Source organism: Sorex araneus, chromosome 1 (assembly GCF_027595985.1).
Source record: "Sorex araneus isolate mSorAra2 chromosome 1, mSorAra2.pri, whole genome shotgun sequence".
NCBI lineage: Eukaryota > Metazoa > Chordata > Mammalia > Eulipotyphla > Soricidae > Sorex > Sorex araneus.
This window is the reverse complement of record NC_073302.1, coordinates 450,134,387-450,161,099: the sequence shown is the minus strand read 5'-3', so window position 1 is coordinate 450,161,099 and position 26,713 is coordinate 450,134,387. Positions and strand designations below refer to the sequence as shown.

General features: G+C 42.5%; 1 protein-coding gene across 1 annotated transcript; it reads left to right on the top strand.

Moving 5' to 3' along the window:
• The first annotated feature begins 15,607 nt into the window (after positions 1-15,607).
• LOC129403328 (GTPase IMAP family member 7-like) lies at positions 15,608-16,495 on the top strand. Its single transcript, XM_055130196.1, has one exon. The coding sequence runs from the start codon at positions 15,608-15,610 to the stop codon at positions 16,493-16,495; it is 888 nt and encodes a 295-aa protein (XP_054986171.1).
• The last annotated feature ends 10,218 nt before the right edge of the window (positions 16,496-26,713 follow it).

The window sequence follows — 26,713 nt, the reverse complement described above, 5'->3', positions numbered from 1 at the left end:
TCCCGGGACCGCGCTCTTGGGGCGGAACCTGAGCCCGAACTTCCTGCCGAGCCTGGGGCGCCCCTGCCCTCCCCCACCCACCCACCACCCCAGCGCTGTTCGATGACGTGTTAACCTAAACTGATTTTTGGGAAAGGCCGTGAAGGCAGTGACCGAGTCCCCCGCTCCGATCCCCAGGCTCAGAAACGCCCCCGAGACATAGGAAAGGTCTGCAGGACGCTCGCAGCCTCCCCAGGCTCCGCGTCTACAATGTTCCTGCTCCCAGGACGCAGAGCAACGCGGGGCCCCCAGGGGCCCCGGAGCAGCTCTGAGCCCCTTTCTTGCTGCGGGACCCGCCCCAGAGGGACGCAGGCCTGGGCAATGTGTCCCTGGGAGCAAGGATGGGACATCCGCTGTTTGTCCACCGTTGGGGCCTCCAAGACAGAGCAGGAACTTTGCACAACACCTTTGCTGAAAAGCGAAACAAAAACGTCCCAACCGAAAACAAGCAGCTTCAACCGAAAACAAGCAGCTTCTTGGCAAAGTGGGAGGAAGAACACGGGGAGGCCTTGGCGGGTCCTGGACAGAGCAGTCAGGCAGCTTTAAGGCGCTAAAGTGATGAAGATGGACAAGTAGGGGTGGGGCGGGGGTCTCGTCGACACTTTTTCCTGTCATGAAGAAGTATGATTTTTTTTCTCCTGGTTTCTAGTCAGCCTTTTACTTTTTAATTCTTTGCGATTTTCCGATTTATTAGCATTCATAATTCCTGTGTGAATGGAGTCGATTGGGGCAGGGGAGGGGAGTGGGGAGGAAACACAGCGCCAGGGGGCGGAATCTGAGTTGTTCACTGACCTTACCAGTGCAGCAAACCTAGACTGGCTTCTTTTTTATGAACATCCTTAAATTCCTTCCCTTCTTCCTCAGAAGGTGTCTGAAAGCCTTATGTCTATGTATGCACATGGATATGTACTATGTATTATGTCTATGAATTTACATTCTATATGAACGAAGTGGCATGTTGTTCAGGCTGGAAGACTGCCATTTGCCAGAACGAGATGAGCGTGGAGGTCACTGTTAAGTTGAATGAGGCTGACCCGGAAAGACAAACACTGCGTGATCTCAGTTACATGTGAAATCAAACGAACTGAGCAGAGAGAAGCAGTTTTGGAAGGTGGGTCACGGGGGCTCAGAGGGAGTGTGGAAGATGTTGGTCTCCAGTGCTGTCTGGTTTGTGGATGTCTCGCTGCCCAGTGAATTTCACCTTATACCCAGCTAGTTTGGCCACTGCAGGGTGGACGGGAAGAGCACAAAGACTGGCTCCATGCCCAGTGCTCCTGTTGACCTGGCCCGTTTCTGCTCCTGATTTCTGGGTGAATTAGAGGAGTCCTGCCAGGTGAAATGGTCCTGGCTGCTTTGCAGGCTGGCAGCTTGTCCAGCTGTTCCTGCAGAATCTGGGGGTAGTAGGTGGCACTTACTGGAAGCCTATGAAGACTCCCCCTTATCTCAGCATCACCAGTGACCCCTGTGAACCCCAGGTGAGGATCTTGGGATCCATACACGTTTTGTCACAGTCAATGTATCTGTTTTATCTGAAGTATGTTCTGACAGGGCTGGTTTCCTATTTCACCAGGTACCACTGACCCATGGAACTATACGTTGATTACAGGCTTGTTGAGGTATCCCCCACCCCCTCACCAGCCTTCAACAGATGGGAATGAATCCTAAGAAGGAGAGTGGAAGTCTCAGAACCTTTGCCACTGACTTAACATATCCCCATTACACAGACTGTGCTTAAAGTTGGAAATTCCTTATTTAAGTGAAAAAAAATTAAAAAGAGGTATATTTTACCAAGCAGTGCTGCCGGAACTAGATTTCCTTTTGATGGTAAAAGATGGTAAAGGAAACCATTCCTTTGGTAATGAAAAGTTTTGTTGGAAATTTTAAGAACAGATTAAAACTTTAAACTATAATAAACATAAAATACCTTTTAAGATGCTGCCTTTGTTGTTCCTGGAAGATAAGACCTTTTCAATAACATCAAGGATAAATTGAAATAAAATGAGAATAATTGCTAATTGTGCTCTGTGACATCTTATGAGAAGTTTGACATAAAACATTGCCATAATTAAATTTTGAGTTTTAATTTCCCCAATTTATGAAGAACATGTTATGAATTCAGGGTACAAAATAAGTTTATAAGTAGATACTTTTAAATCTTTGAAATCTGTCACATGAGAATTTATGCATTTGTTATGAATCCCTTGAGAAGCACCCACATAAGTCTCAATTTTTTATATTCTGTGAATAAGCTCATTTATACATATATATTTTTTGGGGCGGTTGGAGGGCAGTCATCTTGGTCTTTTAGTTGTTGAAGGACAGAAGAGCGTTGCGAATACTTTTCTTGGCTTCTGCTGCATCGGCCAACACTGCTGCTCTTCTCTCTTTGAGGTTTTCCTTTATCGCTTCTCTGCACAGCTTTTCGAGCTCAGAGGTTAGCTTATGGTTGCCTGAGGCTCACGCCAAACCACGTTGACGAATGAGCTTGAGAGTTTCCAAAGAGAGGTGTCTGAATGTGGCTTTCTCACTCTCGGCATTCTCTGTGCAGTCATGGAGATGCTGAACCAGTTGATCATATTCCTCATCGATGTTTCTCAAAGATGGCATCTTCCCACGTTGCCGCAGTAGTGCCCAAGAGTTCCCAGTTGGTGGTCATTCTGGGAGTTCTTTTCTTAAACTTAAACTTTGCAGACCTTTCTCCCTGCTTTTTGAAGTAGAATTTTGCACAAAGGAGATGGAGGTCCCATCCCATTTGGAATTTTGGGACAACAGCGACATCAGTCAGGCACAACCTTCGATTGAATATGATGTGGTCAATTTCATTGTGGAACTGTCCACTGGGAGACTCCCATGTCCAGCGTTTAGATTCGGCCTTCTGGAACTGTGAGTTACCATGGATGGTCTTGGCCGACACGATGAACTCAGAGAGTCTCTCACCCTGTTCATTCCATTCTAGGCCATGGGTCCCAATGTGTAGTTCTTTGGGCGACCTTCTCGGACCTATCTTGGCATTAAAATCACCAACAATGATCTTGTAGAAGATGTGGTCTTCTTTATGGAACCTCTCCAGTTCCATGTAGAACTTCTCAATTTCTTCTTCATCATAGTTGGATGTTGGTGTGAAGACGAAGAAGATAGAAACTGCCGACAGTGAGCCACATCTATTCAAGCATAATCATCCAATTCGGGTTGTTAGGCATTCAAATGAATCAATGCTTATGGCCAAGTTCATGTTGACAAGGACACCAACGCCACCCACACTTCTGTTGTTGCATGTTCCGAGGAACGGTTCTTCTCCAGTGTCGAAAATATCGTGATGTGATCGATTTCTTCTTGTTTCGGTCAGACCAATGATGTCGTACTTGATCTTCTGCGCTTGCACCATCAGGTCCTCGATGGATGCTTCCAATGCCAGTATACGTGCGTTGAAATTACAAACAGTCATTTTAGTTTTTCTTCATTTTGGCAGAAAGACTAGCTCCTCCCGGAGATGTTTTCAGCCTCTGCTTGCTCACCTTTCTTAACGCTGCCGTATTGGGGGCTTTTTCGGTGTCAGGTAAATGAAGCCCATTGTTGTTACTGTTTCTGGCATACCGAATATACCACAGGTAGTTTGCCAGGTTCTGTAGTGCAGGCAGGGTACTCTCGGTAGCTTGCTGGGCTCTCTGAGAGGGATGGAGGCTTTTTGGGCGGCCTCCAATAGCCCTTAGAGGTGTTCCCATGATTCACACCATATTTAAACCCTATCAAATTGGGGCGGGAATTATGGAACATGGGTATTAAGTGTCTTATCATGTGTCCCGGGTTATCCCTTGACCCGGAAACAAGATCCTCTGTCTGCCTTGAGGATTATTCATGACTGCTACTCGGATCTCTTTGACAACCATGTCTACCTGCTCACATACCAAATTCCGCAGGATGGATATGTCGTTCCCAACATCCTTCCTTCCGAAATCCGACACACCATTTTGTCGGTAAAGATGCGAACAGCACCCGGTCCAGACAAGGTCAGACCCGAACACCTGAAGAATCTGCCACCAGTACTCATCAGTACACTGGCTCGGCTCTTCACATGCTACCTGTGTGAATGCAAGCTTCTTTCCCAGTGGAAAACCAGCAGGACAGTTCTGTTGTACAAGAAGGGAGACATTGGCAACTATCGCCCAATCTGCCTCCTGTCTGTCGTCTACAAGTTGTTTACTTGTGTCATCCTGAATGGGATAGGCAGAACACTAGATGAAGGACAACCATGCGAGCAAGCTGGGTTCCAAACAGGATTCAGCACGATCGACCTTATCTACACAGTGATCAAACTCATTGAATTTTTGCGAGAGTTCAAGACGCCTCTCTGTCTAACATTCATCGACTTAAAGAACGCCTTTGATTCTGTTGAGACTGAGCGGTTATCGAAGCCCTAGGCAAACAGGGCATTGAAACTCAGTACATCAAGAACCTCTGAGACCTGTATTGTGGATTCACCACCAGGATCTCACCATTCCACAAGGAAATGATCATTGATGCAAAGAGGGACTCAGCAGGGTGATACCATTTCACTGAAACTCTTCAGTGCCACCCTCAAGAACGTCATGCGAAGACTATAATGGAAAGGAACGGGAGTCGGTCGGCAATTACACCACCTCTGCTTTGCTGATAACATTGTTCTCATAATGCCAAGCATTAGCTAAGCAGCACAAATGCTGGCTGACTTCGACCGCGAGTGTGGAAAGGTTGGACTGCAGCTGAACCTCAATAAGAGGATGCTCATGAAAAATGAACTAGTCCCTGAAGCTCCATTTGCTCTCAATCGAACGAACATCTCCAAATGCTGCAGCTATGTGTACCTGGGTCGAGAACTCAACATGAGGAATGACTTGGCGCCAGAACTGCGCAAGAGGAAGAGAGCAGAATGGAACGCCTTCAAGAGCATTGAAGAAGTGGTTAAGAGGATGAAGTACATCTGAATCCAGACACATCTTTTTGATTCCACCATTCTCCCTGCACTAATGTATGCCTAAGAGACCTGGGCCCTATGCAAACAGGATGAGAACACTATTCGGGTAACCCAAAGAGGAATTGAAAGGGCTATGCTAGGAATATCATATCTCCCTCGAGTGAGAGAAGGAATTCGAAGTCGATGGTCAAGAATCAGGAACGGTGTCTCGTTTGCCAAGGCATCGAAAATCAGATGGGCCGGACATGTAATGTGATTCAGAGACCACCGCTGGACTAGATTCCACGGGATGTCAAAAGACCACGTGGCTGCCCACCAACGAGATGGTCAGACTTCTTTATCAAAATCCTAAATGAATGGTTTGAGGCTCTTCCTGTTCCTGGAGCGAGCAGATATCATTGGGCTACACTAGCACGTGACAGGGACAAATTAGACATTACTGGAGGCTGCTCGAGCAAATTGAAGATCATCGGGATGATAAGTGATAGACAAGTGACAAATGTGGGGGTGGGCGTTGGAGATTTGGGCCATACCTGATGGTGCTTAGAGCTTACTTGTGGCTCTGCATTCAGTGGGTTTAGGAGACCTGATATGGCCAGAGATGAAATCTATGTGCAAGGCAAGCACCCTACCCACTGTACTCTCTCTCTGGCCCCACATTTTTATATTCTGTGGTCCAAAAGTCCTGAACTCTGCTTGGTCCACTTCTGGATTCTGACTTTAATTTCCAGAAACATACACCGACAAGCTATCAGATTCCAAATCCATCTGAGAATACCGAGCGTGTGCTTTAATTACGTTTGGTTACTGATAGACTCTGGGTGGTTAAAGTGTGTCTGGAAGCATTGGTGGGGGGAAGAGGAAGAATCAGAAATAGAGCAAGCTCTACAATGTCAATGGATGATATTCCAACCTCTCGTGTTGCAAGTCATACCTGCAAAACATCTCTTTTATAAGGTGCTTCCCACCGGGCCAGGAGACCACATCAAAGGAACTTCCCCCTAATCCGGGTGCTGAGGACTTGGATCTTAACTCTCCACAGGAGCTTCTGGGGACTCTCTTTGGCTCTTTAACTTCTTCCTCAGGCTCTTCTGTGCCTCTTTGGGCCTGTCACTGTCCTGGTGGAACTTTTCCTCAGAGACAGGAACCTTCGTTCCATGAGGTTGAGGTTGGGGCAGAGAACAGAGAACTTCGGGTCACTCCAGAAAGGGCAGTCCACCTCCTCTCAGAGTACAGAGTTTCCTCGGCAGCTGCAGCCCTGCAGCTCATGGTTTCAGACCACAGACAGGAAAAGGTTATTTTTATTACTTGGAAAAGACACTCAAAACAAAGTTCTTCTAAAGGCAGTTGGTTTCAGGAATCGAAAGAGAAAATGAAAAATTTCAAGTGGGAAGAGGGTGGAGAGGAAGTGAAGGGCTGAGTTGGCTCTGTGCAAGGGGAGTCTGTGGAGAACAGATTGAGGAGTTGTTTTTTCCTGGGGAGCAAACAGGATGAGAGTGTGGTGACTGAGGGGTGAGGGGTTCAGCAGGCACCTCTCAAGGCCACAGCCACTCTCCTTCCCCTCTCCACTTAACCAAATTGTTCTGTTTCTGTGTGAAGCAGAGAGTTAGAGGGCCATTGAGGAGGACCCCAATACAAACGGCAGCATATAGGTCATGGGAAGAAGCACGATGTAGGAGCTGGCGACTGAACATGTTGTCTTGTTGCCTTGTAAGTCTCATGCCCGTGACACCTTAGAGTCAGGAGCAAGTGTCAGCCATAATCATGTCTCCCATCCTTCTCCAGCTCATTCTACTCTGGGTCCCAGCCAGCAGCCATGCTGTCATCTCTCACCTCCCTCCCCCCTCCATCAACACCTGTGAGGCAACTGTACCAGTACATAAGCATTTTACATGGTCTGTTTGGTTTTCTTTTTAATTTGTGAATTCATTACATACACGTAGCTTTGTCTATTGTGCGGGGAAGATGATTCCAACAATTTCAAACACTGTTAATCAAAGTGGACAAAGGACATGACCCAGTAACTGTCCAAGTCAAACCACAGCTCAGCCTACAGCCTCTTCCCCACCCTTCCCTGCACTTTTCACTGCTCTCCTGGCCAGGAGTAATAGAGTGTGTTACAACACTGTGAATGGACGTTGGGAGAAGTTGTTGATAGTGAATATTCAAACTGTGGGTGTTTACACTGAGAGAGAATCTTAGGCTGATTTCAGGACAGTTCAATGTCATGGTCACCAGTCACACGTGGTCTCAGTACACTTCTGAGAAGTTGAGTGATGATGGGTGCACTGGGACAGAATACCTGGTTAGGTGTTGAACCTGGCCTGGGGATGGATACTAATTTCCTAATAGTATTCCATAGGTATACCTAAGGAAATGGAAATAACTCTTTCATGTCACACTGCGGATTTGTCTTCGTGAAAAATTTGTTTTCTATTATATTTTTATAAACATGAGATTTTATTGATACAAATGATGCAATAAAAAGAAACTCAAAATATGCATTTATAATACTGAGTGAAATCAGATAGCATTTAAAATAGTTGATATCATTCTGAAATTGTTATTTTTTCCAATTTGTGGTCTAAAGATAGCTTAGGAAAAAAGGGGATTATCTCAAATCCATATTTATATCTATATCACTGTATTACTGTCATCACTGTCATCCTGTTGTTCATCGATTTGCTTGAGTGGGGGCCAGTAACACCTCCATTTGCCCCTGTCACATGCTAGTGTAGCCTGATGGCGTATTGGCTCTTTCAGGATCAGGGGAATGAAGACCATTGTTGTTACTGTTTTTGGCGTATCGAGTATGCCACGGGTAGCTTGCCAGGCTCTGCCATGCAATGATGAAATTAAAGTCTTAAATATTTTGTCTTATCATAAGACGTATAAAATGAAGAAGCATGGTAGTTTGAACTGAATTAAAATCAATTGACTCTTAGGGTTTATTTATTTGTATCACTTGTCATCCGTTGATCTTCGATTTACTGAAGTGGGTGCCATTCATCCCTGTCACATGATAGTGTAGTCTAATGGTATCTGCTTGCTCCAGGAACACAAAGAGCCTCAAACAGTTCATTCAGGGTTTTGACAAATAAGTCTGCCACCTATATAGATATAGATATGTATATCTATATAGATAGATCAATAAAGATATGTCTTTAAAGATATATCATTAAATATATATCAATAGATATATCTATGTAGATATATCTATATATTTCTATATAATAAACATTTCCAACACATTACATTCAGTTCTTTGTAATTCATCACCGTTCTGTTGTATTTTGGTCTATAGTTTGATATCAGGGAATTTGTTTCATTCCTGACTCAAAGAGTCCTAGATTCATTGGTGGTAGGATATGTACAATGGTGAAGGGATGAGTGTTGAAACATTATATGACTGAAACCCAATTGCAAACAACTTTGTAACTGTGTATCTCACTGGGATTCAATTAAAAGATAAATAACAATTTTAAAAAAGAGTCCTAGATATCCTGGCTTCCCTCACTAGTGCAGGCTAAGTGCCGAATCAGCATCTCCACTGGGGAACTTGTTCTTAAGATTCTGTTCTTTATGGAAGTAGAATTGAGCCACAACTGTCAGTGCTCAGGGATTACTCTTAGTTCTGTGCTCAGGGATCAGTTTTGGCTGTGCTGGGGGACATTCATGGTGCCCAGGTTGAAACAGGGTTAGCTGGATGCAGGGCACATGCCTTAACCCCTGTGCATCTCTCTGACCCCAAGACTATTCTTGAAGTAACAATTGTGCAGTGTTTATGGTTCTATTTTTCCCCATGAGGAACTGATCCTGCATTTTTCTAAAGTAAACACAAATTCTGACTGAAACTTTAGAGCACGGCCTTTCAGGATGGCGTTGGATTTGGGTCATCTTAATAGTGTTTCTGGATCTACTACTCTTAACTGCCACATCGGAGACAGCTTTGGAACTGTTGGTGCAGCAGGAGGCATTTGGAGACAAAGCTTCAACTTGCAAAACAGAAACATGTACCCAGTTGATGGAGAGGTGTCTCTGCCCCTTTAATAGCCAACAGTTCCTTCACTGACAGGCTCCACCCATCTGGGCTTCCTGCCCTAGAGGTTTCAGAGAGTGCTAACATCTTTCTCACTTTGGATGAAGCAGAAGGACCAGATCCAACTGCTTCCTTGGAGAAAAATCCGAGAATTCACGCACTCATCCAACAGAAGGTGAGTTTGAATGAGAAAATGAGCCAGAGCAGTAGGTGTGGGGAGGGGACAGTGGGGCTCACAGAGCCTGCCCGAGGGGCTGGTTGTGGTCTGAGAAGAAACAGGCTGCTGTGCCTGCAGCCCCTCAAGGAGGTGAGTGGTGGAGGGAGGGAGGCTGGGCATTGTTTGAAAGGTATCCAGGGGCTCCTGCTTACCTGGACGCGGGGAGGGAGTGTAACCAGAATTGCTTACTACTCTGCTCACGGACTGCATACTCAGCGGGACAAACACTTGTTCATGCACTTTTTTTTTCTTTTGGGGGTCACACCTGGCAATGCACAAGGGTCACTTCTGGTTCTGCACTCAGGAATTACCCCTGGCGGTGCTCAGGGGACCGTATGGGATGCTGGGAATCCAACCGGGGTCTGCCACATGCAAGACAAATGCCCTACCGCTGTGCTATCGCTCCAGCCCCTTTTCATGCACTTTTAATCCATTAGCTGCTATGACTGACACAGGCTGCTTTTCTCAGGGAGAAGAAATTAGTATCCCAGGCCAGGTCTACCATTTTAGAAGACAATTTAGAAAAACACCAGGAAATCACAGCTTTTATTAAAAAGGCGTCCGACCACCTGCCTGGATACACTGGTGGGGATGGGTGTTCCATCATTGTATATCTGAAATTCAAACGTGAAAGCTTTCTAACTGTATTTTATGTTGATTCAATTAAAGAAAAAAGGCGTCAGAATCACAGAGAGCTTGTTGATGCTAAGTGGGTGACTAGGTCATCAGTGACAGAGGAAATCAGAATTCTGGGAGCCTCATTCCCCCCCAATATTAAGCAAAGAAGAACTTAGTCTCGGAGAATGCAGCATATGAGTTGAGGGTTTGAGGTGCTCTGTTGAAGGATTAATGTTCCTAAAGAAAATACATTTGCAAATCCCCCTCATGACTTTCTGTCCCTGAAGGCCTGAGGGGAAAGGAAGAGGTGGCAGTCCTGTGCAGTGGTCAGCAGTCCAGCACAAAGGTCAGGAACAATGCGGGGGAGTGAAGGAAAGGCTTTTGTATATGTTAGGTTCACAGAGACATCAGCTACTGCTCTGCAGAGCTGCTCACTCTAGTTATACCTGAGGAAATGGAAGTAACTTTCTAACGTCACACAGATATTTTTTTTTTTTTTTTTTTTTTTTTTTTTTTGCTTTTTGGGACACACCTGGCGATGCACAGGGGTTACTCCTGGCTCTGCACTCAGGAGTTACTCCTGGCGGTGCTCAGGGGACCATATGGGATGCTGGGATTTGAACCTGGGTCGGCCGCGTGCAAGGCAAACGCCCTACCCGCTGTGCTATCGCTCCAGCCCCACACAGATATTTTTTGAAAAATTTGTTTTCTATTACATTTTCATGAAACACAAGATAGCTTTCTATTGATATAAATATAATGATGCAACATAAGGAAACTAGAAGCATGTGTTGTTGAATACTGAGTAAAATCAGACAACGTTTAAAAATAATTGATAGGGGCTGGAGCGATAGCACAGCAGATAGGGCATTTGCCTTGCATGTGCTCAACCCGGATCAATTCCCAGGATCCCATATGGTTCCCCGAGCACCACCAGGAGTAATTCCTGAGTGCAGAGCCAGTAATAACCCCTGTACATTATCGGGTGTGACCCAAAAAGGAAGAAAAAGTATTGATATCTGTCAAAAATATATTTATATTGCTTACAAAGTTCTGGATGAGAGATAGTTTAGGAGGGAAGGGAATTATCTCACACATGTACATGTACATTCAGTCCAGTGTAATTCATCACCACCTGCTGCCTTTTGGTCTATAGTTTGATGTCAGGGAGTTCATTTCATTCCTGACTGAGAGCCCTAGAAATCCTGACTCCTGCACTGGTGCAGGCTAAGTGCAATGATTCTTTAAAAGGTAATTACGCGGGGCTGGAGCAATAGCACAGCAGGTGGGGCGTTTGCCTTGCGTGTGGCTGACCGGGCTCTATTCCCAGCATCCCATAGGGTCCCCTGAACACTGCCAGGAGTAATTCCTGAGTGCAGAGCCAGGGGTAACTAACCCCTGTGCATCGCCAGGTGTGACCCAAAAAGAAAAAAAAAAAGGGTTTTTACCCAGGTACTCAGATTTCACTGATTATATCGCATATTCTTTTCAAAGACGAAATCCCATTCATTCAGGCCATGGTTATAATTCTCTGACATCGCTTCAGTTTAACTTACTCCACAGTTTCCACCTTTTTTGTTTCTTCCTGTGAGATTTTTTAGTTAACCCCTGGGAAGTCTTTAGTCCCACAAAAATGGACAGTGGGCCTTTTGCTCATTCCATCTTTAATATATCATCAGTCATACTCCTAGATTACCATGCTCCGTGTGTGAACTTATTTTTAGGCAGAGAATAAAATTTGACTATTTTCTTTTAGAGAAACTTCATTGGTGCAGCTGTAAATTGCCATCAGAGGCACAAAAATTGCTTTTGTCAAATTAGTGACAATAAAGATTGCTTAGGGAAACTTCATTATTTCATTAAAAGCACAACTTGTGGTCATCTAACTTTAATATTCCTTCTTTATTCATTACATAGCATAATTGTAATAACTCATTATCAAGATTTTTCTTTGTTCCCACATTATATTTATGTAAGAAATACAAGAGATATAACTGATTCTTCATCAGTGTTTGAAATGATGATGTAATTCCTAGCATACTCTAAAGAGAGTAATTAACTCCTTTTAAGACAATATTGTTGAAAACATTATTAGAATATTTACTATCTTTTCATCTATTGGAGTTATAGATACTCTGATTGCTCTATCTTTGGTAGGTCAGATAATCTTCAAATTGCTCATTGAGTCCTTTTGATAAGATGTTTTAAAAAATAACAAACTACTTTCTGGTATGACAGGATGTTCTTGGTTATTTATTTATTTTTAAAATATTTTATTTTATTATTATTTTTTGTTTTGTTTTTTGGGTCACACCTGGCGATGCTCAGGGGTTACTCCTGGCTCTGTACTCAGGAATTACTCCTGGCATTGCTTGGGGTATCGTATGGGATGCTGGGAATTGAACCTGGGTTGGCTGCGTGCAAGGCAAATGCCCTACCCGCTGTGCTATCGCTCCAGCCCCTCTAGGTTATTTTTTGTTTTATTATGAAACATGATTTTTTATTATTGAAAAATGTACAATAAAGATCAGGTAGTAATAACAGAAAAGAAAATCATGTTTTTTATTAATACACTAGTCAATATTTAAAATGATTATAAAAAATTTTAGAATTCCTAGAATGCACGACTACTATTGGTCTCTATTTCTTCACCCCAATATACTAAAGGAGTAGCACGACACATTGGATGGGATGTAAACTAGCCAATCTTGATTAAGAAAATATTAGCACACAAGGCTTAACCTGTAACAACATGTTAGTAATCTCTTACACAAGGGCTTAATAGCTCCAGAGTGAGTTACAACAATCTTCACATACTTTCTTCTAAGATCATCAAAAAATGACCTTTTTTGATCATTTTTAGCGAATTATTCATAACAAGTAACATAATATAAATTATTTAGGGTCTGCTATGGGGCAGACTTTGGGTGGTGGTTGGGAATACTGGAAATAACGGTGGTGGGAAGGTGCAATGATGTTGGGATTGGTGTTGGAATATTGAAAGTAATAAATCATGAACAACTTTATCAAAATAAAAATAGAATATAAAATAAAAGATTTTTGTCACAAATTGAATGTTATTTATTTTAAGCATTCTTAAATGACTTTCCACAACATCATTTTTTAGGACATAGGGTACATCCGACCCCACTACAATATTGAAGACAGCATCCACGTCCCCCACCACCAGCGTTGGGCACTCACACTTGTATCACTTTGCCCTGAACCCCACCTTCCAACACCACCAAGTTCTTTCTTAGGGAGATCTTCCGTTTAGGTCTTAAGTCCTGTCTTTACTATCCAATATATGAAATACACAGGGAAGGCAATACACGGGTAGAGGGATGGATGTGGGAACTCTGTATGACCGAAATCTGATCTAGGTTTAACTCATGTTTCCTGACCCTGACCTGGAATCAGTACTTGCTCCTTAGAGCTTGAGTAAGTTTTTGGGAATTGGTATTTGAATATTACTGAGGATGTATATTGTTACTGGGATCTCTTGCTTTAAACCTTTTCAAATAGTTTCACACACACACACACACACACATAAACAGACTCTCTAAGAAATTTTGAAGACTTTTTTTTCTTACATATATTCTAGTGATGGGCAACAGAATCATTACATTTTAATGCTTTTGAAGCAATCATAACTCAAAATATAATTGCCTTTTCATATTTGCTTTTAATTTTTGCTAAAATTCTATTGAATTATTCTTGTATAATTATGCAAACTACATAGTTCCAATATCAAACTAGCTCCAGTGTCCATTTTTGAACTCTCCCAGCCACCCCTTCCCATCAGAGTAACTTTATTTTCTCTCACAGTGTTGGTATATTATTTCTTTACTTTTATAGTATCTGCCTAAAAATTGCCTATATTGATTTGAGTAAGAAAACATTCTTTCTAGTTTATAATTTGTTTTGCTTATGTTTTTTGCCATATTACATTTGTTATAATTTGATATAATCTAAATTATATGCTTCCTAATTCTCTATATCAAATTTTAGAAATACTTCCTCCCATCCAAGTTACCAAAATTTTACCCTCCACCATTGCACATTTTCTACCACAACGTCCCCAGTATCCCTCTTGCCCCCATCCCAGACCTCCCCCTGCCTCTATGCAGACAATTTATCCCAGAGCCTCTCTCTACTTTTGGGTATTACGGTTCGCTCGAATTTTCCCACCACCATTCAAGCCTGCCTGCCAGGGGCAGGTGCTAGATAATTTATTTTCTATTGCTTATTATGAACATCATGAGAGGTTGTGTAGCCGCAAAAGCTGCCGTGCACTTCTGAAATTCTAAACTTGTAAGTGGTTGGGGTCCAGAGACATCTCTGTAGGGAGCTAATCTATTTTGAGATTCATTTTGGAGTCTCTGAATCAAGTCCGTTGATGCACTGAGATGGTGCCCAGAGACAGTGACAGCCAAGACCCCAAGTAGGCAGGGAGATGGGGAAAGATGGCCCATCTTCACCGCACCATGTGGCCTGGAGTCTTAGTTCTGGAACCCACATACCTGGCTTTTGCTTCTGGAAGCTCGTGGCCGTCGGGGTTTCATCTGGAGTAGGCGGAGGGGACACACCCGCTCCATCTGAGGAGCCCAGGTGGAATTGGCTCGGTATGGGGTCCAGAGATATCTCTGGTGAGCTGCTGTCTTCCGGGATTCACTGCTATGTCTCTGGATCAAGGCTGTTGATGCTCTGAGATGGTGCCTGGAGCTCAATTTTATTTTCTGATCTAGGTAATCTAGGTAATTTTAATCTTAATCATCTAGGTAATCTTAATCAATTAATGGAATGTATTGCATTATAAAAATTTTCCAATATTGAACCACCCAACCCTTTTTGAACTAAATTACAGTGAATAAAGTTGAATGAATTTTTAGTCTAATAATTTTCAGTTATTTTTTCGGTGGGACCTCCCGAGAGTTGCTCGTAGGCCTGGGTACCTCACTGATGCTTCTGGACTAACTGGGCTGGTGGTTCAGTGCATGCGCTCAAGGATGCGACACTGCCTGGGCTCTCAGTACAGAGGCTGCTCCTGGCCACAGTGGCTTGCTCAGCTCCACAGTCCAGGGCTGCACCTGGCAATGTTTGTGGCGCCAGGAACCAAACTGCTGTACTCTCTCCTGGCCCTTAGGGATTTTTTTGGTATAATTATTGAGCATGAGACATGTGTGCGTCTCCTGGTTGGTGAAAACTTGTCTAACTTTGGGGATCAATAATTCACAACTTCACAAAATGTGTGGGATGTCTTTCTTAGTTTTCATTTGATCAATAAGGTGGCATTGAAATGATCAGTCATTTAGTGGCTTAAATAAGTTTCCCATGAAAATATCTGGATCAAAAAAGTTTTGTGGAAAATCTTGTTAGCTACTTTTTTCTTTGTGGGGGTGGTTGTGCTGGGGGAAGTCTTAATCCTGGCTCTATGCACAGAACTTCAGTGACCACATATGATGTCGGGAATCAAACCCTAGTCAGACACATACAAAGCAAACACTTTAATATCTCTTGAGCCCCTACTTTATTATCTTTTTTCATAGTTATTGACCGTTGCATTGCTTTTATCTTTACTGGGATCAACGCATATTAGAGACAATTTTGGGAAAATTTCAGGAAAGAAAATAAATAAGAAAAGGAGATGATTGCATTTTCCATCTTCTGAGATAGATCATTTTCATCTCTCCTTCTATTCTTCAGGTCAAGTGACGTTTAGGTGCAGGACCTGCCTTGGACCATGGATAACTTTCAGTTGGAAGACCGTCAATTCAATGCCCTGAGGATTGTCCTCGTAGGAAAAACAGGATGTGGTAAAAGCGCCACAGCCAACACCATTCTTGGGGAAAACAAATTTACTTCAACAATATCTTCCAACTCTATTACCAAGGAATGCCAGAATGCGTTCCGGGAATGGAAAGGGAAGGACATTCTCGTCGTGGACACCCCAGGACTCTTTGACACCAAGGAGAAGGTGGACACCACCTGCAAGGAGATCAGCAAGTGCGTCCTCTTCTCCTCCCCGGGCCCTCACGCCATCATCCTGGTGCTGAAACTGGACCGCTACACTGAGGAAGAGCAGAAAGTCTTTGCCATGGTCAAGGCTCTCTTTGGGGAGTCGGTCACCAGGCACATGATCGTCCTGTTCACTCGCAAAGAAGACTTGGGGGACAGAAGGCTACATGACTTCATAGCTGAAGCTGATGTGAGCCTAAAAAACTTGGTCAGGGAGTGTGGAAACCGCTGCTGTGCCTTCAGCAACAGAGCAGAGAGGGATGAGAAGGAAGTTCAGGTGCAGGAGCTGATGCAGCTGGTAGAGAAAATGATCCTCAACAACGCCCACTTCACTGATAAAATCTACGAGGATGTAGAGGAAAGGTTGAAAAAGAAGGCTAGGGCCATGATCAAAATATTTGATCGTCAATTGGAAAAGGAAATTCAACTAGTAGAAGAAGAATATGTCAATAAGTCACAGGAAGAAAAGGAGAAAAAAATACAATTGCTAAAAGAAAAGCATGCTGCTCGTATAAGAAATATAAGGGAGGAAGCTGGGATTAACATATTTGATGATATTTTATATACGATTAGTAACATAGTGTCAAATTTATTTTCTTTTTTAAAGAAGTAATGTAATTTTCAGTTTATCTTCTGTTTGTTCTAGAATTAGAGTGAATTTTCTTTAGTGACATGCCTTACTCAATGACCTAATATTAAGTTTATATCTGTAGTAGATTTCTGAGAATAAAGCAACAAAAGATTGTTGTTGTCTGCATCCATCCTGCATCCTTGAACATTCTACCAAATGTGTATTTTACTGAAGAGATCAATGATCAATATATCTAATTTCCCCAAACTCAACAAGACTTCTAAATTTTAATTTTCTTTACTAAAATAAAATTTCACTTACCTTCAATATAAGATCCCGTGTTGATGGTGGGAGTGCATCGGGGGGGGTGGAATAAACATGTTTACTGACACAGTGTTATATACTATTAAATTTTATCTCCTAAGTTGTAGACACAACCGCTCACTAAGTTAATCCATATACAGATGATAACTCATTCTGTAATCATCAGTCACTGAGGAGCTTACATGGCTAAACAAACTTAAAAATAGGCAACTAAGTGTATTTTTTATACAGGCATAATATTCGCAGCTCATGCATTTACATCCTTTGACTGTTGTTATGATCATGGGAAGACGCACACGTTGTTGCACTTGCATTCACCGGAACTCAGTGAGATCCCCAAAACCAAATAGGAGAGATGCTCAGGAAACATGACACCAGCCCCACTCACTGCAGAGCGGGTCAGGGTCTTGGACCCTTGTCAAATGACTCAGACTTTGATCATATTTATACCCACAACCCCCATTCCATTGTGTCAGACAAGAGCACAAAAGATTCCCAGAACTCTGTATTAACACAAAGCATTACCCCCATCCTGAGGAGATGTGAGGGGAACAAGTCATGGTTACAGTCACAGGATCAAGAGAGAGAATGATTTTTTCTACACTCAGGGTCAGGGCGCACTCTGCTGTCACTTAACCAGGGATTCAGTCTGGAAAGTCCTACCAAGGTCCAGGGGCTGGCCAGGGTCTTGAGAGGCAACAGAGTTACAAAGTTAGCACAGATGGATGCCATAAATCTTAGGGACAGGCTTTGAAAAATGAAGAGACTGGACCAGAGAAAGTTTAGTAGTAAGGCACTTACAATAGAGTTCCCTGAGCATGGCCAGGAGTGATCCTGAGTGCTCAGCCACGAGTAGCCCCTGATGTGCTCCCTCACCAGGAATGAGAGATCATGTATGTCAATACCCAATGCAATGGACAGTCTATGGCACGTGCATAGAATGTGTATTTTACTGAAGATACCAATATCTTCAGTATGAGGGATCAGTGAGTGAAACAGAAACTTCATTTACCAAAATTCACGGAGGCTCTGAATCTTACCTCCCCATAACAGTGAATACTTTCTCATTAGCATCAGGGGTGCACAGTGACTGGAGGGCTCTAATTCTCTCTCTAGCCTGATCTTTCTCTGCCAAAGTCTTTATATAAATGTTTGATTATATATTGCTATAGTTTGGGAAAATTTCCTTCCTTTGTGTTTCTCATAGCATCATTCACACAAATAATATAAGTGTAAGTAACTCTGTTCTTAAATCATTAACAATTGATTTCATATGGTTAAACAAACCAGTATATGTGAGATTTTATGCATTTTCATATTTGCATATCATTCATAGAAACATACATTTATATAATTTGAATATTATATGACTCCTTCGGATATGGTCTATCGTGCTGAATCCCCTTTGGAACCCAGCTTGCTCGCATGGTTGTCCTGTCTAGTGTTCTGCCTATTCTATTCAGGATGACACAGGTGAACAACTTGTAAACAGACAGCAGGCAAATTGGGCGATAGTTGCCAATGTCTTGGATGTCTCCTTTCTTGCCCAACAGAACAGTCCTACTTGTTTTCCACTGAGATGGAATCTTGCATTCAGACAGGTAGCGTGTGAAGCGTCGAGTCTGTTTATTGATGAGTACTGGAGGCAGATTCTTCAGGTGTTTGGGTCTGACCTAGTCTGGACCAGGTGCTGTACGCTTTTTTACCAACAAAATGGCGTGTCAGATTTCAGAAGGGAGGACATTGGGAATGACATATCCATCCTGCGGAATTTGTTATGTAGGCAGGTGGATGTGGCTGTCAAAGAGATCCGAGTAGAAGTCGTGAAGATGGTCAGACTTCTTCATCAAAACCCTGAATGAATGATTTGAGGCTCTTCCTGTTCCTGAAGCGAGTAGATATCAATGGGCTACACTAGCATGCGACAGGGACAAATGGAGACGGTACTGGCGCTTGCTCGAGCAAATCGAAGATCAACAGGACTACAGGTGATACAAGTGATGGTGTGTCCTGAATTATTCCTTGACCCAGAAACAAGATCCTCTCTCTGCCTTGAGGATTATTCATGACTTCTACTCGAATCTCTTTGACAGCCACGTCCACCTGCCCACATACCAAATTCTGCAAGATGGATATGTCATTCCCAATATCCGACACGCCATTTCGTTGGTAAAGATGCGAACAGCACCCTGTCCAGACAAGGTGAGACCCCCTCCCTCAGATGCCGTAGATTGGAGGAGGCAGACAGAGGCTCTTGTTTCCAGGTCTCATTGAACATAGAGTTCATGGTCGCAAAGTTCTGCTTACCTGGTTTTGTGGGGCTTCACTCGTGCATGAGGTTCAGCCAAAGTCCCCTGACAGCCGCCTGGTTCATGGCTGTGGCTGATAGTGAATGTAGTGGGGGTCGGCTGGTGAGGTATTTATCTGGCTTGGGTAGGATGGGGTGTCTGGGTTTGACCCCTTCCCTCAGATGCCAGGGATTGGAGGAGGCATCCCGTTCATCCTTGATTTGCTTGAGCAGGCGCCAGTAACATCTCCATTTGTCCCTGTCGCATGCTAGTGTAGCCCATTGATATCTACTCGCTTCAGGAACAGGAAGAGCCTCAAATCGTTCATTCAGGGTTTTGATGAAGAAGTCTGACCATCTCATTGTTGGGTGGCCATGTGGTCTTTTGATGTCCCATGAAATCCAGTGGGTAACAGTTCTAGTCCAGTGGTCATCTCTGAATTGCATTACATGTCTGGCCCATCTGATTTTCGACGCCTTGACAAACGAAACAGCATCCCTAATTCTTGACTGTGGACGGAGATCGGAACTCCAGATTCCTTCTCTCACTTGAGTGAGACGTGATAGTCCTAGCATAGCTCTTTAAATTCCTCTTTGGGATACCCGAATAGCGTTCTCATCCTGTTTGCATAGGGTCCAGGTTCTGAGGGCGTATCTTAGTGCAGGAAGATTGGTGGAGTTGAAAAGATGTGCCTGAAGCCGGAGGTTCTTTGTTCTTTTAACCACTTCTTCGATGCTCTTTTTTTTTTTTGGGTCACACCCAGCGATGCTCAGGGATTACTCCTGGCTCTGCACTCAGGAATTGCTCCTGGCAGTGCTTGGGGGACCATATGGGATGCCGGGGATCGAACCCGGGTTGGCCGCGTGCAAGGCAAACGCCTTACCCGCTGTGCTATCGCTCCGGCCCTCTTCGATGCTCTTGAAAGCATTCCATTCTGCTCTCTTCCTTCTGCGCATTTCTGGTGCCAAGTCGTTCCTCATGTTGAGTTCTTGACCCAGGTACACACAGCTGCTGCATTCAGAGATGTTCATTTCATTGAGAGCAAATGGAACGTCAGGGACTAGTTTGTTTTTTCATAAACATTGTTTATTATGTGCTGTATGAAATGATGAATATTTCGATTTTAAAAATAGTCTGTGGGAGGGAAGGGCTGCTGCTATAAGTTTTTTCTTTTAAGTGTTGTTGAAGGCAAAACTGATCTCAGTAGTTTTGGAAAGGAAATTAGCCTTAAAAACAAGAAAATAAAATTGGAATAATTAATTAGCACTTATTATTGTTGTAATTAAGGAGATATATTAAATTAAGGAATGATATTAGAGAGATTCTTAACTCTCTGTGACTGCTAAAACATAAAGACATATTATCATGGGGGAGCAGAATTGGGCTTAGTCCCAAATGTCAGACAGGGACTGCAGAGACAGCACAGGATTTAAGGCTCTTGCCTTGCACAGGGTTGACCTCTGTTTGAGTCTGGCCCAGAATATAGCCCCCTCTCACTGCCAGGAGTGACCTCAGCACAGAGCCAGGAATAAACTCTCAATCAACTCTACAGTGCCTGCCACTCACAGGCTGCCCGAGTTTATCAATTAATACTTTCTACTATGATCAATGACTTCATTTAAAATAAGTCTACTAATTATCTGTGACTCCAGCACTGTTTCTGTTACTCTACTTCTGCTCTTCATGTGGTTTATCTGGTTCATTTCGACCATTTGCCGCCTCACTGGAGTCTTCCATCCACCTTTAACCCTGGCAGATCTGTAGCTCAAACTTCTACACCCAGAGATATCTTGTTTTACAATAACAGTCATTAATTTGAGGACCTTATCTTGAAGACCTTATCTTGACTTGAGTAACTGCCAAAGACCCTACTCCAAATAAGGTCACATTCTCAAGTACGAAAAGTTAGATCTAGAAGGGTCAGAGCGATAGTACAATGGGTAGGGACTTTGCCTTGCAAGATACTAGGTTTGATCCCTACATGGTACCCCCAAGCCCACCACGAGTGATCGCTGAACACCACTGGGTATGACTCAAAACCCCAAAAAACAAACAAAAAAATAACCTGCAACATATTTCTGACTCTAACACCCACCTAAATATGAGGTAAGAAATGGATAGTTATTCAAGTTGAATCCTCTCTCTCCTTTCACTCCCTGTGATAGGTGGTCAATAAAAATTATTTTTTTGATGTGACACTATATCTTTTATTAAAAATTTTATTGAATCATCGTAAGATAGTTATAGACTAAAAACTTTCGTGTTTCAGTCATACAATGATCGAGTACCCATCCCTCCACCAGTGCCATTCTCCACCACCAATGTTCCCAGTATCTCCCACACTATCCCCTTCCCACCCCCCACCCCAGCCTCTGTGGCAGGTGCATTCCCTTTTACTCAGTCTCTCATTTAGGGTGTTGTGGTTTGTATTGCAGGTATTAAGTGGCTATCACGTTTGGTCTATAGTCTACTTTCAGTATGCATGGGCCCTCCATGCACCCTTTACTCGGTGGTCCCTTCTCTATCTGAGCTGCCTTTCCCCCCAGCATGTGAGGCCAGCTTCCAAGCTATGGAGCAATCCTCCTGGTACTTATCTCTACTATCCTTGGGTGTTAGTCTCCCATTCTGTTGCTTTATATTCCACAAATGAGTGTAGTCTTCCTATGTCTGTCCCTCTCTCTGACTTATTTCACTTAGCATGATACTCTCCATGTTGATCCACTTATATTCAAATTTCATAACTTCATCTTTTCTAACAGCTTCATAGTATTCCATTGTGTAGATGTACCAAAGTTTATTTTAACCGTCATCTGTTCTCGGGCACTCAGGTTTTTTCCAGATCCTGGCTACTGTAAACAGTGCTGCAATGAACATAAAAGTGCAAATGTCATTTCTACTATACTTTTTTTCATCTCTGGGATATATTCCCAGAAGTGGTATTGCTGGGTCAATTGGGTGTTCAATTTCTAATTTTTTGAGAAATGTCCATACTGTTTTCCAAAAGGGCCGAACCAGTTGGCATTCCCACCAGCAGTGAGGGAGAGTTCCTTTCTCCTCACATCTGCGCCAACACTGGTTGCTTTTGTTCTTTTTGATGTGTGCCAGTCTCTGTGGTGTGAGATGATACCTCATTGTTGTTTTGATCTGCACCTCCCTGATGATTAGTGATGAAGAGCATTTTTTCATGTGCCTTCTAGCAATTTTTTTTACGTCTTTATCAAATCGGTTAAAGAATTGTAACTGTTTTGAGTTCATGAAGCATTTAGATCCAAAGAGGAGCCCTGTTGAGGAAATGCAATTCTGTCTTTGGAATAGTCTCATACTGCCTAGTAAAAGGGTCTAAATAATGTCTCGTGTGTGTGTGTGTGTGTGTGTGTGTGTGTGGTTTAAGTAATGGAATATCCCAAAATTTCATTTGGCCTCAGATCTAATTTCTAATTCTTAACATGACTGATTCCATCCAGTGGTTTTGCTTTCAATGAAAGGAAGAGAGGGGTTCAGCAGGGTGATACCATTTCACAGAAATTCTTTAGTGTCGCCCTTGAGAGCATCATGTGATGACTGGAATGGGAAGGAATGGGCGTCAAGATAGACTGTTGGCAACTACATCACCTCCACTTTGCTGATGACATTGTTCTAATAAAACCAAACATTGGCCAAAAGGCACAAATGCTGGCCAACTTCAACCATGAGTGTGGAAAGGTCGGACTGCAGCTGAATCTCATGAAGACAATGTTCATGAGAAACACACTAGTCCCTGACGTCCCATTTGCTCTCAATGGAACAAGCATTTCTGAATGCAGCAGCTATGTATATGTGGGTCGAGAACTCAACATGAGGAACGACTTGACGCCAGAACTGCGCAGGAGGAAGAGAGCAGCGTGAATCGCCTTCAAGAGTGTCGAAGAAGTCGTTAACAGGACAAGGAAGCTCTGGCTCCGGGCACATCTTTTTGACTCCACCTTTCTTCCTGCACTAACATACGCCTCAGAGATCTGGGCCCTATGAAAATATGAAAATAGGATAGAACGCTATTTGAATATCCCAAAGAGGAATTGAAAGAGCTCTGCTTAAAATACACATTTCACTCAAGTGCGAGGATTCCGGAGTTCCGACCTTTGTTGATGTTCAAGAATCAGGGACGCTGTCTCGTTTGCCAGGGCGTCGAAAATGAGATGGGCTGGACACATAATGCAATTCGGAGATGACTGTTGGACTAGAGCTCTTACCGACTGGATTCCATGGGACATCAAATGACCATGTGGCTGCCCACCTACGAGATGGTCAGTCTTCTTCGTCAGAACCCTGAATGAATGGTTTGAGGCTTTTTGTATTCCTGAAGCAAGCAGATACCATTGGGCTACACTAGTATGTGACAGGGACAAATGGAGACATTACTGGCTCCCGCTCAAGCAAATCGAAGAGGATGACAAGTGACAAGTTATATGCTTGTGGTAGATGGCTTTGACTATATTGAAGAAAGTTCCCTCAATACCCATTTTGTTGAGAGTTTTCATCATTAACGGGTGCTGGGTCTTGTCAAATGCTTTCTCTGCATCTACTGATATGATCATATGTTTTTTATCTTTTCTTTTGTTGATATGATGGATGATGTTGATTGATTTCTGAATGTTAAACCATCCTTGCATCCCTGGATGAATCCCACTTGGTCTTGGTGTATAATCTTTTTGATGAGTTGTTGAATTCTATTTGCTAATTTTGTTGAGGATCTTAGTATCCATGTTCATCAGGGATATTAGCCTCTAGTTTTCTTTTTTTCATGATTTCTTTGTTTTCTTTTGGTGTTAGGGAGATATGTGCCTCATAGAAACTGTTTGGAAGGTTTCTGTTTCTTCAATTTTCTGGAAAAGCTTGAGAAGAACTGGCAATAGTTTCTTCTTAATGTTTAGAAGAATTCGCTATTGAATCCATCTGGACTGGGGCTTTAGTTTTGGGGAAGAATTTTGATTACAGTTTCAATTTCCTTGATAGTAATAGGTCTATTTAGGTATTCCAAATCTTCTTGGTTCAGCCTTGGGAGATTAGAGGAATCCAGGGATTTATCTATTTCTTCTAGGTTTTCGTATTTCATGGCATATAGACTTTCAAAGTAGTCTCTGATGATCATTCAAATTTTTTGGTTTCTGTTGTGATGTCCCCTTTTTCATTTCTGATTCTGTTTATTTGGGTTCTCTCTCTCTCTCTCTCTCTCTCTCTCTCTTTGTGAGTCTTGCTAGTATTTTATCAATGTTGTTTATTTTCTGAAAGAACCGGCTCTTGGTTTCATTGACTTTTTGGATTGTTTTTTGGCTTTCCATCTTGTTATTTTCTGTCCTAAGTTTTATTATTTCTTTCCTTCTGCCTGGTTTGGGCTTCTTTTGTTTGTCCATTTCTAAGATCTTGAGCTGTGGGTTCTTTCTTCCTTCCTGAGAAACGCTTGCAGAGGTATAAATTTTTCCCTTAACATGGCTGTTTGCTGTGTCCCACAGGTTCTGGTAACTCATGTCTTCATTCTCATTTGTTTCCAGGTATCTTTTGATTTCTTACTTTATTTTCTCCCTGACTCACTTGTTGTTTAACATTGAGTTGTTTAATTTCCAGGTGGTTGATTTGGTTCTCTGCATCTGTGCATGATTAACGTCTATCTTCAGTGCATCGTGGTCTGAAAAGATAGTTGATACAATTTCTATCTTCCTGAGGTATGTTTTGTGACCCAGATATGGTCTATTTTGGATAATGTTCCCTGTGCACTAGAAAAGAATGTATATCCTTTTTTGGGGGATGTAAAGCCCTGTATAGATCTACTAGCCCTCTCTCTTTTATTTCTTCCTTCAAGCCAATGTTTCCCTGCTGAGTTTTAATCTTGTTGATTTGTCCAGAGGTGATAAGGCAGTGTTGAAGTCTCAAACTACTATTTTGTTGTTACCAATGTCCTCCTTAAAATCTGTTAGCAGTTGTTTTAAGTATTTAACTGGTTACTCATTGGGTGTGTATACGCTTAGGAGTTTGATTTCTTCCTACTGTACATATCCCTTGATTATAAAAAATGGCCTTTGCTATTTCTTTTAATCTTTTTCAACCTGAAATCTATGTTGTTGGATACTAGTATGGCCAACCTGGCTTTTCTGATTTAGCCGGGTAATGTATTCTTGGTGAGGAGTTCATTTCATTGAGTTTTTTTCACTACATTCCATGATTGTCTTTGGGTTTGGAAGGTTTCCTCTAATAAGTCTGCTGTAAATCTAAGGGGTGCACCTTTGTATGTGATTTCCTTCTTTGATCTTGCTTCTTGTAGTATTGTGTTTCTATCTGTGGCTATGATATGTCTTGGAGTCTTTTTATTAGGGTCCCTTTTAGTTGGCATCCCTCAGGCTCCTTGGATCTGGATGCCTGCATTCTCCAGCTCTGGAAACTTTTTAGCAATTATTTCTTTAATTGTGGCTTTTTCATTCATGTTGCCTCTCCTTCCTGGTACTCTAATAATTCTTATCTTGTTCTTCTTGGATTCATCCCCTAGGTCTCTGATTCACCCTCTGAGCTATTTTGAGGTCTTTTCCATTGTTTGTTGTTGCTTGTAAGCTTTCTGCAACTCATCTTCAAGCTCACTGATTCTGTCTTTGGCTATAGTCATTCTCCTGTTGAGGGTACCCACTGAGTTTTTTATTTCACCTACCAAATTCTTCATTAGTCACTGGTGTTTTATTTATTTATATATTTATTTATTTAATTGAATCACCATGTGGAAAATTACAAAGCTTTCAGGTTTAAATTCCAGTCATACAATGCTCAAACACCCATCCCTTTACCAGTGCAAATATTCCACCACCAAGAATCACAATATACCTCCCCCCCACCCCCCACCCCCAGCCCCCAGCCCCCCACCTCGCCTGTGTAGCTGATAAATTTCACTTTACTTTCTCTTTACTTTGATTACGTTCAATATTTCAACAAAAAACTCACTATTATTGTTTGGAGTTTCTCTCCCCAAGTCGGACCTGCTGAAAAAAGAAGCATTTGATAATTCGTTTTCCATTGCTGAGAATGAAGAGATATGAGGTCGAGCGGCCGCAATAGCAACCACGTGGTTTTGGATTTCTGTATTTTAGTATTTTAGTAAGTAAGTCCAGAGAAATTTCTGCCAGAAATTGCACCATTGCAAACTCGTACCTCTCTGCTACTTTATATTCCACATATGAGTGTAATCTTTCTGTGTCTGTCTCTTTCTTTCTGACTCATTTCACTCAACATGATACTTTACATGTTGATCCACTTATATGCAAATTTCATGACTTCATCTTTTCTTTTTTTGAAAGTTATATACGGAATTTATTTATCATTATTATTATTATTTTTTTATTGAATCACCATGTTGAAAGTTACAAAGCTTTCAGGCTTAAGTATCAGTTACATAATGATCGAACACCCATCCCTTCACCAGTGCATATATTCCATCACCAAGAACCACAGTAAACCTCCCTCCGCCCCCCCCACCCCCCAATCCCCCACCTCGCCTTTGTAGTTGGTAAATTTCACTTTACTTTCTCCTTACTTTGATTACATACAAACAAAAAAACTCACTATTATTGTTTGGAATTTCCCCCCCAGAATCGGACCTGCTGGAAAGGAAGCATTTGATAATTTGTTTTCC

Excerpts from the sequence above, each read along its gene's own strand:
- LOC129403328 (XM_055130196.1), top strand. The coding sequence starts at position 15,608 with ATGGATAACTTTCAGTTGGAAGACCGTCAATTCAATGCCCTGAGGATT.